The following is a 14,879-nucleotide window of genomic DNA, read 5'->3' as shown; positions in this document are numbered from 1 at the left end:
AATAGATGAGCAATAGGAATCAGTACTGTATAAATAACGTGGAGGGCGGGCATTTAACCATCAAGTCAACTGCCCCGCAGCGCTGCTTTTTCATGAAGATGATAATATATGACATTTCCATGCAGAAAACAAACTGAACAATGTCCAGGTGATATTTTTATTATTGATCTCTTACGTAACCTAAACATGGTCGATATGGGCGTCAAACATACGTAAGAAGCAATAACTTGAAAATATATTTTAGGTAAACACTCTTAACATTTATATGGATATTTCAAATTCTATGTTCCTAGGAATCGATGATGATGGACTTGGTTGCTTCTTTAGTTTTTTTTTTTTTCTTTTTCTTTTTCTTTTTATTCCAATTGCATCTTTAAGCAATTTGAAGCGATGCTTGGTGATGGGTCTCTATGTTCTTCAATATGTGGTTAGCCTTTTTTTTCGGGTCATTTTTTTTCCAAAGCAATTATCCTTAAGACTCTCCTTCTGCTGTTTTCCATTGGTCGGAGCTGATCATGCGACGGCGCATGCCTCCATAGACTTCTGTTCTAACTGTTAGGATTTCAGATGCATGAGTCATGGGCTGGGTTATGTTTGTAATGGATAAAAATTTAGAAGCGCGAGTTGAAGAAATTCAAATTTAGAAGGCGGAGTTGAAGAAATAATAAAAATTTATGAATATTGCCAACGAAATAAATAAAATGCAGGAATACATATGACAAGTTGCAATATATACAGTCAAACCAAACAGAAAATTACATTTAACAAATACATGACTAACGACATTATTCAAAGCTTGAAGGTAGAAAAATTACAGAAATTGAAAAAGGGTGAAGCGAAATTCAATATGACAAAAAAAAAAAAAAAAAAAAAAAAGATGATGCAGTACTCACGGATTTAATAGCGCAGTAAGTGAACTTAATTGGATTTTGAGAGGTTTTAGTTTCAATATTCTAATTCTCCATATCTTGTCTTTGGGGGAAAAAAAAAAGAAAAAATAGAGAGGAAAAAAAAAAACAAGAGAAGAATAAGGTGACGCAAAGGACAGAAATTGAAGGAAAAATCCAACCTAAAATCTTTGGATAAGAAGGGAAGGTGCTATTATCATGCTGCGCAAGACCAGCACGGCCGTACACCACACTTTGGATTGGACGGCTTTAAATTGAGATATTTCTATCTCCATTAATTGTTCTGAAATTAATTAATTTGTTAATTACTGCATAATGCCTAATAAGTTGGTTAACTTATCATCAAAATGTCTAATTTATTTGAATCTAACAACTTAACTTTTGAATTTCATTAATAAACAAAGATTAGGGATAATTTGTTTGACTGGAAACGAATTTACGATAGTCCTCGCATAATTACTTGGAAAATTGATTTCAAGTTTGGACTAAATAGGGCGGCTGCAGACATAATGGATTAAAAATAATAAGTCGTTGAAGGAAACCAAAGGCCGACTTGACTCTGGGTCAATGTGTTTTCTTTTTGCCCACTTGGGTCTTCATTCTTAGAGTCTGGTTCATATTTGAACTCCAAAGTCCCAACCCAGTTTCTCCTTAATGGGCTTACGTTTTCTCTCCAAAACAACCGAAGATGAAAATACCACAAAGCAAATGATGACTGAATAATCTCAAGGCAAAGAGCTTTGTTGTAAAAGCTTATCTTTTATGTACATGTATATGCATATGCGTCCCCAAAAAGCACAAGAGGACAACTTGGGAAGTTTAATGATGAGACAATTGATTTATAGGAAGAAACAAACTAAGCTGCTGCAGCCAGCACGCATGTCAACAGATGTATGGCGGATTTGAATATTTGGTGTTTGCATTGCAGCCCAGGTGTCTGCTCTTGGAAGGAATGGGCTAGACTATCATGAATTGTCGTGTGAAGATGATTGGCATGTAATTATTTTTCCATTCATTATAGTGATTCAGAATTCAGACATCTCCTTGATTAGTCTTTACTGACATTGTTAAATGCATTTGATTGTTTTACAGTAATATGGGATTTATTTTTTAAAATTCAAGACAAATTTTATATTTTTTAGTAAAGGCCAGAGCACTGTCTTTTAGTACATTGAATATATTTAGTAATTTGTTTTTATTTATGATTGTGTTATATAATTTAAAATTAATTCAGTCCAATTTGATATTATAATTAAATATATACTTTTCAATTGAATCAAAATTAAAGTTTAATTTAGAAAAATAAAAAGTTTTCTAACATCATATTAACTTAAAATTAAAACTGAATCAGAATGTAAAAGATTCCACATAATTAATATTAAATGCTTTATCTCTAATATCATAAAATGGAATTAAGTATTCTAACTCCAAATTAGATTCTAACATCATAAATGCTTTATAAATTATGAGGTAGAAAGTTGAGTCCAATCCAACAGTGAAAACATTTGTCCCAGGTTGCTAAGCCAAAACGACACGCTGGTTTATAAAGTTTAAAAAAAAAAAAAAAAATTGATGTGTTCATTGTAGCAGTGCTCAAAAAGCACCACTAGCAACCAAAAACGCCAGTCGGCAAGCCCCGCCACTGCCCGGCCAACCTGGTTTGGCTTGTAGCGAGTCAGACACTTGATTTTACAGCCTGTGCATCGGCTCATTTTCTTATTGGTTGCCTTTTGTTTCTTTATTTCTTTAATTATTTTCCATAATTGCATTTGGAAAATAATTAGTGGCTTGGGAAAATTCAAATTTCCTAGAAATTGGAAATTTCGATAGTGTCTTTCCTATTTTTATATGAACCGGAAAGTTGCGGATGCAGATCAAACACACACGTTTAAAAAAGCGACTGTGTGATTTGGCAATCGGCATCCATCGTTGAAAGCCGTCACATCTCTCAACAGTAATATACAATTAATACAAAGAAATATTTTTTTATACACCATGATAAATTTATCTTTTCAATTCAATGAAAATACCCAAAAGTAAATTATTTACATTTACATTAAAAAAATTTATTTTTTTGCTAGAAGTCCATATCAAATGCTTTACCAATTACGTAGTTGTAGGGGTTATAAATCAACTTAATTCATTGGAGTTTTGAAGGGTTGAAGACTTGAAGTGTAGTTTCTTAAAATTTTTTCAAGTTTGATTTTATTAAATTTAAATTTGGATCGAATATTAATAAATTTAAATTTAATTTATTTATGAAACGAATTATAAAAAGTGTGATTTTTTATTAAATTTAATTTTGAATAATTTATAAATAGTTTAATTTATTTATAATTATAATAAATTTAATTTAAAATTAATTAATTTTAGTTATACATATACAAACTAACTTGTAAAACTTATGTAAATTTTAATAGTGTAATAAAATTAAACTAAATTGAGATTTGAAAGGCTTAGTCTTGATTTATAAAAATTTGTATAGATTTAAATTTAAATTTAATTTTTCCCTGATATTTAAAATAGTCTGCTTAATGATTTCGTTTATTAGTTAATTTAGTGAGCCAAATCGTGAGGTTATTCATGAATTTAAAATTGAATAAAATTAAAAAATTTTAATAAACAGGATATTATAAATTTTAAATTTAATTTATTTATTAAATAAATATAAAAATTTAATTTAATTTATTTAAAAATAAATTAAATTTAATTAAATTTTTATAAAATTATAATACATAAATAATTTAATTCATTTACGCTTTATCATAAAAATCCATCCTTTTAAGCTTGGACTTGCAAGAAGTCCTTAATATTTGGATAATGGATGATGATCTTTAATTTTAGTAATTAAATTAAAAGTATATTTTCTTGTAAAATAAGGGATCATAATGGAAGGGCAGATTTTGATAGGGGTTGAGTAATGCTATTGGTTGATGGTGGAGGATTCTGGTTTAGGTCCATATCGTAAAGATTCAAAGTTTCTAGAAATTATCGTACGTAACTTAGTTAGTTTTTAACGAAGTTAAAAAACTTCATTGCAACTATAATACAGTTATTTAGCCCAACACTTTTGTTAACTGTTTGTGTTCTGACAAGTGTACTGTTGAGGTTTCTGAATCAGCTGTGACATTAACCAAGTACAGCTTTACACTTGCACAAAATTTTAAAAGATTCCATAATGATGGCGAGAACCACTTTCTAATTTTTATTAATATGAAATAAAAATGATTAATTTTTTGCATTTATAAAAAAGAAATGGTACGTACCACCAATTATTGCATGCCTTATTGCAGATTCAAATGGCAAGACAAGACAAGTGATGAAGCAACGCAAATAAAAGTATGTGTGTGGTGACAACACAGCTAGAGTTTAAATAATAAGTTTTTTTTTTTTTTTTAATTTATTTTTTTAATGTTTTTTGAACTCTCCGTTCAATTGTGGTTGATGGGTGAGTGGGGGTCTATCATCTAAGCGATTCGCCAACTTCAACGATTGGAGATATGTTGGGTCCATGATGAACAATGCTCTTTCAGATGGGCCCTTGATTCACCAATTTGCCAAAAAAGGAAAAGTTTTCTTGGAAACTTGAGCAGTGAGAGCTCTTATCAAGTTATTATCAAGAGGGTGAATAAAAAGAGAATCTATACGCATCTATATATATGCATAATGAGATTCCTTTGATCTATCCTTCGGGCATAGACCCATTTACCATGCATTGTCCTTGAGGCTTAAGGCTTGAGAGTCCTTTTTCCACCTCAGCTGCACATGCATCGACATTCAAAAATCTTTTGGCCACTATACTTTTAACTAGTTTATGTAAAATCTTTCACCCACCATACCAAAAGGCAAAAGCTTCTTTTTTTGGCTCAGTTGTTCACATACAAAAAACTACAACACAAATTTACACTTTGCTTATAAAGATTGATAGGTTTTAATTAATTTCCTTGATCCACATTTTCTAGAAACTAATATGTATATAAAGAATAGGGGTCTGCGAAAATTAATAATGTGAAAAGTGTTGGAGGTGGCAGAGATAAGATTGATGATTTTGATTCTGAAGATGGAAAAAGGCAATGAAAATCGATGGGTTTCCAATTAAGTCCAAACAGGTTATGGTGGTGCGAGGCTGAATCAAATGTGATGGCTGATGGGGCCGCCATTGTTTTGTCTGCTTCTTCTTCTTCTTTTAATTAACTTTATTTAAAAAAAAAAAAAAAACTACTTTATAAAACCATAGAAGCACAAGGAAAATGAAGAATGAAATAGAAAATTGGAGGGGAGTTAAAAGAGAGAGGGGCCACCAACTGACTGTCACTGAAGAAAGGAAATGAAATTCTAATGTCTTGAGGCTAATTATGGCTTTATAAAACCCTTTCCTGACAATTCACCATATTAAATTAAAGTCTTTCGTCGTGGATGGATTCTGAAACGACTGGATGTCCTTATTTATAAATAGAAATAATTTATATTGTAATTAATAAAATATATAAATATTTTAATTATTGATTTACTAGAGTAATTCTTCCTTTTAATTTTAACTCACTAAAATGATGTTAATTAAAATTGCTTCAAATGTTAATGTAATCAATTATTGGCCTCCAATTGCTTCAAATTATATCATTTTTGAGGTAAATTAATATTAAAATATATTAAATTTGAGTTTTAATAATTTAAATTATAAAAATTAGAATAGAATATTATCTATATTAAATAATAAATCTCATTTAAAAAATTTTTAGACGGAACAGCCGCTCTTTGATTCTATGTTGTGAGTTGCAATTCTACTTTATGCATGTGGAGCTGTGGTTTGGTGGTGAGTTCGTATTGGGCGGAAGGCAATGAAATTTCAACCCAAAGTTGAAACGTGCAGATAAGCTTTATTTTATTTTGACTTGTCCTTGTGCTGCCCTGTAAAGCAATGACCCAAAAGATAACCCTAATCCTCTGTATTAAACACATCTAATCTCTAATTACCATTTTTTTGGCTCAATTTTCTTCAGCATTTCTCACACACCACCAAGCAATTAACCTTTTTTTTTTCTTTCTTGTGAAGGATGGACAGTTTGATACGTTTAGGTAAGCCTCTTGCTGTTAATTAAGTTGTTGAAAGTTTGAAAAATTTGTAATTTGGTAATTGAGATTTTCTGTGGACTAATTAAAGACTTACGCGTAATTAATCCATATTGGAGAGAGTGGTAAATATGAGCCAAAACCCAAATGCTTGGAGATTAATAATGCTATTAAATATGAATTCGTGGGACACCTAACTTCAATTATTGTGTTAAAAGTTAATTCTGAAAATGTTTTACTACCTATGGCCAAAAATATCTAATCATAAATATTTATTATATATATTGTAAATAATAAATATATATATATATATATATATTTAAATATTTATAATTTTTTATATATTTATAATTTTATTTTTATATAAAATAATAAATAATGTATATATAATAAATATAATTTATTTTTTAATCACTATTAATAGTTCATCTTGTAATTTTTTAGTACTTTTTAATATAATAAATATAATTTTTATTATAATAAATATAATTTTTATTATAATAAATACAATTTATTTTTTTGAATCACTGTTAATATATAATTGTTTAATTTTTAACTATTTTTTGATATAATAAATATAATTTTTATTATATTTATTGTCATTATTATGTAACTTTTAATGTTTTATTACTTTTTAAACATATTAGATTATTAATATTATAATAAAATTTTTATTGTATTTCTATTATTAAGAAAATATTATATTTTTATTTTAATAATAAATATAATGTTAAACATATATTTATAAAAAATGAGTAAACACTATATAAAAAAATCACTTTTACTATATAACAATAATTTTATAACAAAAAGACCATATAAAAAGATTTTATTATCTTGCAGTTTTATTATTTTTTATTTAATAATTTTATAAAATCATGATTAATATAATTTAATTATAAATATTCTATATGATATAAATAATTATATAGAATAAATATATATAATTGATTAAAATTATTAGAAAAAAATATTAACTATGATAAAAATATAAAATAATTAATAAAATTAATGGTATAATATTATCGAATTAAAATTTTATTAACTCAAATAACTATAAAAAAATTAATAAATATAAATAATTAAAATATAATACAAATAAAATTGTGATTTTAATACATTAAATTAATTATTATAAATATTATATAACCAAGTTATTAAATTTAAATAACTACAATTTATTATATTAATAACTGTCCACATTATGCATTTTATATAAAATTCATTATTATAATCTCTATTTCATATATTTCTTAGCACATCTCTCTCACCAATTTCAAATGACTCATATTTTAAAATTTTTCTTTTTTATTATTTTTTATCATCTAATATATGATGCATGGTTGCACTATTTTCGACAGTTAATTTAACTCTCTTAACTAAATAGAAATTGAATGATGAGTTATCTAAATATTTTAAAAAGATAATTCTATTCTTTTTTAATGGTAAAATATATTTATATTATATTATTGTAAAGTCATTCATATTATTATATAATTGTATTCACTTGACAGGATTGATATACTAAACTTTAGCACTAAAAAAATTTACATATTTCAAATATATTGTGATAAAATAAATAATTTTTCTTTTTGACATCATCATTACTGCTGAAATTTAATAAACTGTTTTAAGAATATAATTTTTTGAATAAAATTTATTATTGTATATTAATAATATATGATAATAAATATTAAAATTTTTAATTTTTTTATTGTGATGGAGTTTTATAATGCATGAATTTATATTTACTACTATTTTAAATTTAAAATTTTGAAGAAAATGTTTTATTTATGAATTTATATAAAAAATATTATTTTATAAAATAATATTATACAACAATAATATAAAAATTTTTAATATTCGCATAATGCGCAAGTAAACTAATTATATGTATATGCAGTAATTCCAGATCTTGTTTGCAATTTTTGGAAAATTAAAATTTCGTGCCTAAGCTGGCATTTGAACGTTGTTCAATTATTGGCCTCCAATTGCTTCAAATTATAACATTTTTGAGGTAATATTATGGAGATAATTTAATATTAAAATATATTAAATTTTAATAATTTAAATCACATAAATCATAATAAAATATTATCAATATTAAAATATTACTTTTATTTTATAAAATTTTATATAGAATTTATTATCTTATTTTATTTAAAATTTTTATTTTATCTTATATATATCCACATTTAAATATATATTTCTAACAATATTTAAATTTTATCCAATATATTATTTTATTGTGTAAACCACCGATCCAATTTTCTCCTTTATTTTATAAATACGTGTCTAAAGAAATATGTAGTTGAAAAATAAAATGAATTTTGTATAAAAAATACAAAAGTATCATTTCAGACTAAATTTTTATAGTGTGTTGAATTTAATTTTAACTTTTTAATTAATGTATTTAAAAAGCATTTAAAGGGTCATTTATGCTATTTTTATAATAATACATGAAAAGTAAAGAAATTAATAAAGATGAGAAATCATGGTAGGGCAGAGGAAGTAGGTATATGATTATTATATAATAAAACAAATAAAAGAAATGAAAAAAAGGCAGGTTAAGAAACCCACGAAATGAAAAAGCAGAGAAATAGAGAAGAGAGCGACCAAGAAATAGGCATAAAAGAAAATGGCAAAGAGGAGAGAAAACGAAAAAGAAAAAGAAGAGAAAAGAAAAGAAAAGAAAAGAAAGAAACCGAGATTAGACGGTCCCGTTAAGTCAAAAAGCAAAGTAAATTAAATTTTTTAAAAAAATTTCAGTTTTTTCCGGCTGCCAATTAACGTCCATTAATAGAGGATGCTATAAATAGTTGGAGAGGGCCAGACCGCATAGCTCAACTCATACCTGTCAAAAAGCTTATGCACTAACGTTCTATTCTTAGACCCATTTTAATATACGTAACATTCCCCTCAATGTTTGATTTGATTCTTTGAATTCTTGAATCTCTTGATCCCCCCTCTTGTTTTGCAAATCCTTCATAACCTTTTGATTCTTTTTTTACCTTAACAAGTAGGTTTACGAGTTTTTTGGGTGCTCAAAAGCTTTTCTTTATCATGGTTTCTGGTACAAATTTGAGGTTTTACTTTTTGATGTTCTTGGTTTGACTAGGAAAACAGAGAGACAAACGAGGGGAGACAGAAAAATTAAGAAGATGGAGCAGAAGAATTTCTTGTTGTCTGCGTTGAGCGTAGGAGTAGGAGTTGGGGTTGGGCTGGGATTGGCATCTGGGCAGAGCACGAATAGACGGGCTGGTGGAAATGGTTCTCCAGATGATATTTCCGCTGAGCAGATTGAGCATGAGTTGATCAGACAGGTCACCGATGGCAGAGACAGTAAGGTCACTTTTGACGAGTTTCCTTATTATCTCAGGTAGTTATGCTTCACCTCTTTAAAATTAGAAATCGTTTTTTTTTTTCTTGGGTTATGTTTATCTGCGCATTTAAATGATATTGAGGTTCACAGTGATCTTGTCTTGTTATGTTTTTATTCTCTGTTAAGGCATGAAGTTTTCATACTTCCTAAATTTTCAGCAATGATTTTTGTTTTGTTAGATTTTAGAATTCTTTTTCTCTTCAACATTTAATCTTCATGAATTGTTGGAGATGAAAAAAGTTGGGTAATGGTGAGATACAAAGATAATAATATAATATTTCTAACAAGTACTTCCATGACATTATTTCAGATGATGGTTCTGAACTGCAATTTTTAGGTTGATTTTCATTCTCTCATGTTTTGATTTTGATGATGGGAATATGCAGTGATATAACTCGGGTTTCATTGACGAGTGCTGCATATATCCATTTAAAGCACTCGGACGTTTCCAGGCACACCAGGAATCTCTCACCTGCCAGTAGGGCCATTTTGCTCTCAGGACCTACTGGTAAGCAAGGGGAATTTATGCCTTGTAATTTTTTCAGTTTGAATATTATCTTTCAAAGTATTTGAAACCTAATTTTGTTGTCATTTAATCTTCTGAAGAACTTTACCAGCAAATGCTCGCCAAGGCTTTAGCGCATTACTTTGAGTCCAAATTGCTGTTACTGGATGTTTCTGATTTTTCCATCAAGGTCAGTTTGCAATACCTTCAAATGTTTGATTTCACCTGCCTTTGAGTTTTACTTATACTTCAATGTTTTCCTTGCTACAGATGCAGAACAAATATGGATGCACTAAAAAGGAATCTGTAAGCATTCTCTGGCTTTCGCTGATAAGTGAAATTGTTTAATGGTTATTGATTGTGAAATATATATGCACATTGTTTCTTTGAGAGGAGCCAATTGTTTATCACTTCAAGTAGATTTCAGTGTTCTGATTTACTTGCTTCTCCTTGTAGTCTTTAAAGAGATCCATATCAGAGGCAACTTTGGAACGAATGTCCAGTTTATTTGGTTCTTTCTCAATGCCTCCTCAACAAGAAATTAGAGGTATTAATTTCTGTTGTTAGAAGAAGTCGTACAGCCTTCTCAATGGATGCATCTTGTTGTTGCTCTAATTGCTTATGCTGCTATTAGAGCCTGTTGAGATCTTCACATAACTTGCTTGTCTTTTCAGTATATTTGTTCATGCTGTTCATCTCAACTTATTTTCTTGACGGTAACCCCTAATCATGAATTTTCTTGTAGGCACATTACGTCGGCAAAGCAGTAGTTTGGATATTAGATCAAGGTACCATCTACACCTTCCAGTAGTATCCCACAGTGGAGACATAGATTTGGATTAGATGCTTAATACTTCTGAACCTGTCTTTGTAATTACAGAGGTACGGAAGGTACGAATAATCATGGCAAAGTACGTAGAAATGCCTCTATTGCCTCTGACATGAGTAGCATGGCCTCCCAATTTGCTCCCACAAATTCAGGTTACAGATCCAAATTCATCTCATCTTGTATAATATAAAACTTCTGTATATAAATATTTGAAAAAATTACTATTTAGTCTCTATGATATGAAAAAACTCAATAATTGGTTTTTCAATTTTAAAAAATGCATAAAAATGTTCCTGAAGTTTTAAAAAATCTACAAGTTAGTCTCTCTGTTAGTTTTAGCCGTTAAGTATTATAAAAAAATCTAAAATGTCAATGATATAGAGAGACTAATTAATCAACCTTTTAAAAATTTGAGGAATTAATTAATAAGTTTTTCAAAACTATAGAGACTAAATAGTAAATTATTTAATGATAAAATTAACCGAGGAGCTAGTCATATGGGGTTTACTCAGAGAGGTAGTAATGTAGGATCGAAGTCTTCTGCTTCATCTTTAGCACTTGCTGCACAATTTGCAGATATTAGTACATTGACCACTTAATTGGGATTCTTGTGTTTCAGCTTCCCTCAAGCGAGTGAGTGGCTGGTGTTTCGATGAGAAACTCTTTCTACAATCGCTTTACAAGGTAAAGCTCAGGTTCTTACTACATTCAAGAATCCTTTTGTTAACTTTCACTTAAAATGATGCTATTGTTCCAAATTTTAAGCATAGATTTCTGCTTTTCCTTTTTCGATACATGTACATATACAGTGCTTAATTGCTAGGTGACAGCTGCTTCTGTTTATAAACAAATAAATAGCAATGTCTGGCTTATCTATATTTCTGTTCTTACAGGTATTGGTTTCAATATCAGAAAGAAGTTCTATCATCTTATATCTTAGGAACGTGGAGAAGGTTTTTCTCCAATCAGAAAGGATGTACAATTTTTTCAGAAAATTCTTGAAGAAACTTTCTGGTTCAATTTTGATACTTGGCTCCCATATGGTGGACCAAGATGATGATTGTAGACAAGTAGATGAGAGACTCACCATGGTATTCCCGTACATTATTGAGATTACACCACCAGAAGATGAGACTGATCTTGTCAGCTGGAAGGCACAGTTGGAAGAGGACATGAAGATGATTCAGTTCCAGGATAACAAAAACCACATTGTTGAGGTACTTGCAGCAAATGATATTGAATGTGATGATTTGCTTTCAATTTGTCACGCAGACACAATGGTTCTTAGCAATTACATAGAAGAAATTGTGGTATCAGCAATATCATATCATCTGATGAATAATAAGAATCCAGAATACCGAAATGGAAAGCTTGTTATATCATCTAAGAGGTAGATACCAACTTTTTGTTCGCTGATATGCTTATGAGATCCTCTGAAAAAACAAAACAAAAAAAAAACATGTATATTTTTTAACTACTATGATTCCATCCCTTGAGCAGCTTGTCCCACGGATTGAGTATATTCCAAGAAGGCAAATCTGGTGGGAGAGATACTATGAAACTGGAAACAAATTGTGAAGTTGGCAAGGTTTGTCCTATATTATGATAATCTTTTTCCATGATTTAAAGATTACAGAAATTGGTTGATAGTATTGATATTCTTAATAATCACATCTGATCCCATTTTAATCAATTGTAGGACACCGAAGGGGAAGAGGCTGTTGGTGCAAAGACTGAATCAAAGTCTGAAACCTCAGCCCCTGAAAATAAGGGTGAAATAGAGAAATCTGTCCCTGGAGCAAAGAAAGATGGGGAGAATCTACCTCCAGCTAAAGCACCTGTAAGCAAAAAGTCATCTTAGTTAGTTGATGGAGGTTAATATGATTTTAGTTGTGTCACTTACATACTTGTGTTGCTCATGGCAGGAAGTTCCTCCTGACAATGAATTCGAGAAACGAATCAGGCCAGAGGTTATCCCTGCAAGTGAGATTGGAGTGACATTTGCAGATATTGGAGCCTTGGATGAGACTAAAGAATCACTTCAGGAGCTAGTCATGCTCCCTCTTCGAAGACCAGACCTGTTCAAAGGTGGACTTCTTAAGCCTTGCAAAGGCATATTGCTATTTGGCCCTCCAGGAACAGGAAAAACAATGCTGGCCAAGGCCATTGCAAATGAAGCTGGAGCAAGTTTCATTAATGTCTCAATGTCTACCATCACTTCAAAATGGTTTGGTGAAGACGAAAAGAATGTCCGAGCTCTGTTTTCACTTGCTGCAAAGGTCTCCCCAACTATCATTTTTGTTGATGAGGTTGATAGCATGCTTGGGCAGCGGACTAGAGTTGGTGAACATGAGGCCATGAGGAAGATAAAAAATGAGTTCATGACGCATTGGGATGGACTGTTGACAAAACCCGGTGAGCGAATTCTTGTCCTTGCTGCAACCAACAGGCCATTTGACCTTGATGAAGCAATTATTCGGCGGTTTGAGCGCAGGTAAATTTCTTTCTTCATTTTCCTTTTTTCTTTCTTGATCAGTACATCCTGTCCCTTGCAATTAGATTTTTATGTTTGCTTTCTTAAATTTTTGGTCTTCCATTACCAAAATCATAAATCGTCTGAAAGTGTTGCAAAATTAGATCATGCTTGCTAACTACTGTAACTCCTTTTTCTTTTTTCAAGCAGAATTATGGTTGGTCTTCCATCCATTGAAAGTAGGGAAATGATCTTGAAAACTCTTCTGGCAAAAGAGAAAACTGAAGATCTGGACTTCAAGGAACTTGCAACCATGACAGAAGGATATAGTGGAAGTGATCTCAAGGTTTGTCCAGTTGTTTATTATTTCCCCACATATTCGGAGTATTTATCAATCAAATAATTTGTAATCAGCTCATACCAATGACTACTTGTAAACAGAACTTGTGCACGACAGCCGCTTATCGGCCTGTTAGAGAGTTAATACAGCAGGAGAGATTGAAGGATAAAGTAATCTTCTCTCCCTTCTTAAGCATCCCTTTCTCTGTATTATTTCATTTGACTCATTTTTAAAATATTTTTGTTCTGAATTTCTTTCTCCAACAATCAATCTGCAGGAAAGAAAGCCGAATGCTGAAGAAGACGCAAGCTCAGAAGAAGATTCAAGCACAAAGGAAGAAGACAAAGAGGAGCGAGTGATTACTCTGAGGGCTTTAAACATGGAAGATATGAGGCAGGCAAAGAATCAGGTAACCTTTCAAGCAAATTTAGGCTTTTTAGCTGTCAGATCTCTAGCATTTCTTCTTGTGACTCAAACCTTTTAGCCCTAAAAGGGTAACTTGTGATTTCTGATGCCAGTAGCTGGCACTAGATTTAACTCGAGATCTTCCAAATGGAGTCACACTAGTTTCAGTTTCTGGATAAAAGTTCCACATATATAAAAAGTTCTCTAATCAATACTTTACTATGCAGGTTGCTGCTAGTTTCGCATCTGAGGGTTCAATAATGAATGAGCTAAAGCAATGGAATGAGTTGTATGGAGAAGGAGGTTCAAGGAAGAAGCAACAATTGACTTACTTCCTCTAGATTGTAAAAAGCTGTCAGCTTAGGGGGCACATTAGTAATACAAAGGAGGCCAAATTTCAAGCAAGTCCATGTTGCTGCAAGTGAAATATAATTGTTCCAGGCAAACAACAAATGCAGCACTGAATTGAAAGCAGCAGCACCCGAGTCTCAGAATGAAATTCTAGCAACTCCAGCAAAGATTGTGTCAGGGTGCAGTGTGTTTTTCTGAAATTGTCCGAAATTTGTATTCCATACAAAAAAGAAAGGTTTTTTTTTTTTGGGTGTTTTTTAGGCCAGCTTAAGACCATTGGACACGTCATTTGGTATTGTAATGATGTTCTGAGGATGAGGCACTTGGAATGCATATGGGTATTTGGGAGGAATCGTTCATATTGGATTTATTAGACAAAGTGACAATATCCTCGTACAGTAGCATTTGTAAATTGGCCTTGTATAAATTAGCATACTTAATGTTGTAGAATTTAAACTACATGTGTGATTGAACATTTTAGATTAAAAAACTAAAGTGCAGAACTTACATTTTAGACTGCCAAAAACAATTAGCAAGATCCTCAGAAAGTTGATTAAAGGCCCTCTTCAACAATAACTTTTTAAGACAATGTTTAGTGTTTGAACTATGAGAAATT

At 30.4% G+C, this 14,879-nt stretch overlaps 1 protein-coding gene across 1 annotated transcript; it reads left to right on the top strand.

The window, feature by feature from the left end:
• Positions 1 to 8,805: 8,805 nt before the first annotated feature.
• LOC110616647 lies at positions 8,806 to 14,722 on the top strand. Its single transcript, XM_021759080.2, has 17 exons — positions 8,806 to 8,997; positions 9,097 to 9,357; positions 9,747 to 9,868; positions 9,967 to 10,055; positions 10,136 to 10,171; positions 10,322 to 10,412; positions 10,611 to 10,653; positions 10,746 to 10,846; positions 11,314 to 11,378; positions 11,588 to 12,084; positions 12,195 to 12,282; positions 12,394 to 12,534; positions 12,620 to 13,188; positions 13,378 to 13,513; positions 13,609 to 13,677; positions 13,785 to 13,916; positions 14,140 to 14,722. The coding sequence occupies exons 2-17, from the start codon at positions 9,140 to 9,142 to the stop codon at positions 14,251 to 14,253; spliced, it is 2,511 nt and encodes an 836-aa protein (XP_021614772.1). The 5' UTR covers positions 8,806 to 8,997; positions 9,097 to 9,139; the 3' UTR covers positions 14,254 to 14,722.
• Positions 14,723 to 14,879: the final 157 nt, after the last annotated feature.

This window comes from Manihot esculenta, chromosome 6 (genome assembly GCF_001659605.2).
Source record: "Manihot esculenta cultivar AM560-2 chromosome 6, M.esculenta_v8, whole genome shotgun sequence".
NCBI classification, from domain to species: domain Eukaryota; kingdom Viridiplantae; phylum Streptophyta; class Magnoliopsida; order Malpighiales; family Euphorbiaceae; genus Manihot; species Manihot esculenta.
Note: the sequence above shows the minus strand (reverse complement) of the source record. Positions and strands in the feature narration are given on the sequence as shown.

What these genes read in the sequence shown, in the direction of transcription:
- LOC110616647 (XM_021759080.2), top strand. Translation starts at nt 9,140, where the DNA reads ATGGAGCAGAAGAATTTCTTGTTGTCTGCGTTGAGCGTAGGAGTAGGA. An exon ending in CTTGTTATATCATCTAAGAG is followed by an intron (nt 12,085 to 12,194) that starts GTAGATACCAAC and finishes TCCCTTGAGCAG; the next exon opens with CTTGTCCCACGGATTGAGTA. An exon ending in CAAATTGTGAAGTTGGCAAG is followed by an intron (nt 12,283 to 12,393) that starts GTTTGTCCTATA and finishes AATCAATTGTAG; the next exon opens with GACACCGAAGGGGAAGAGGC.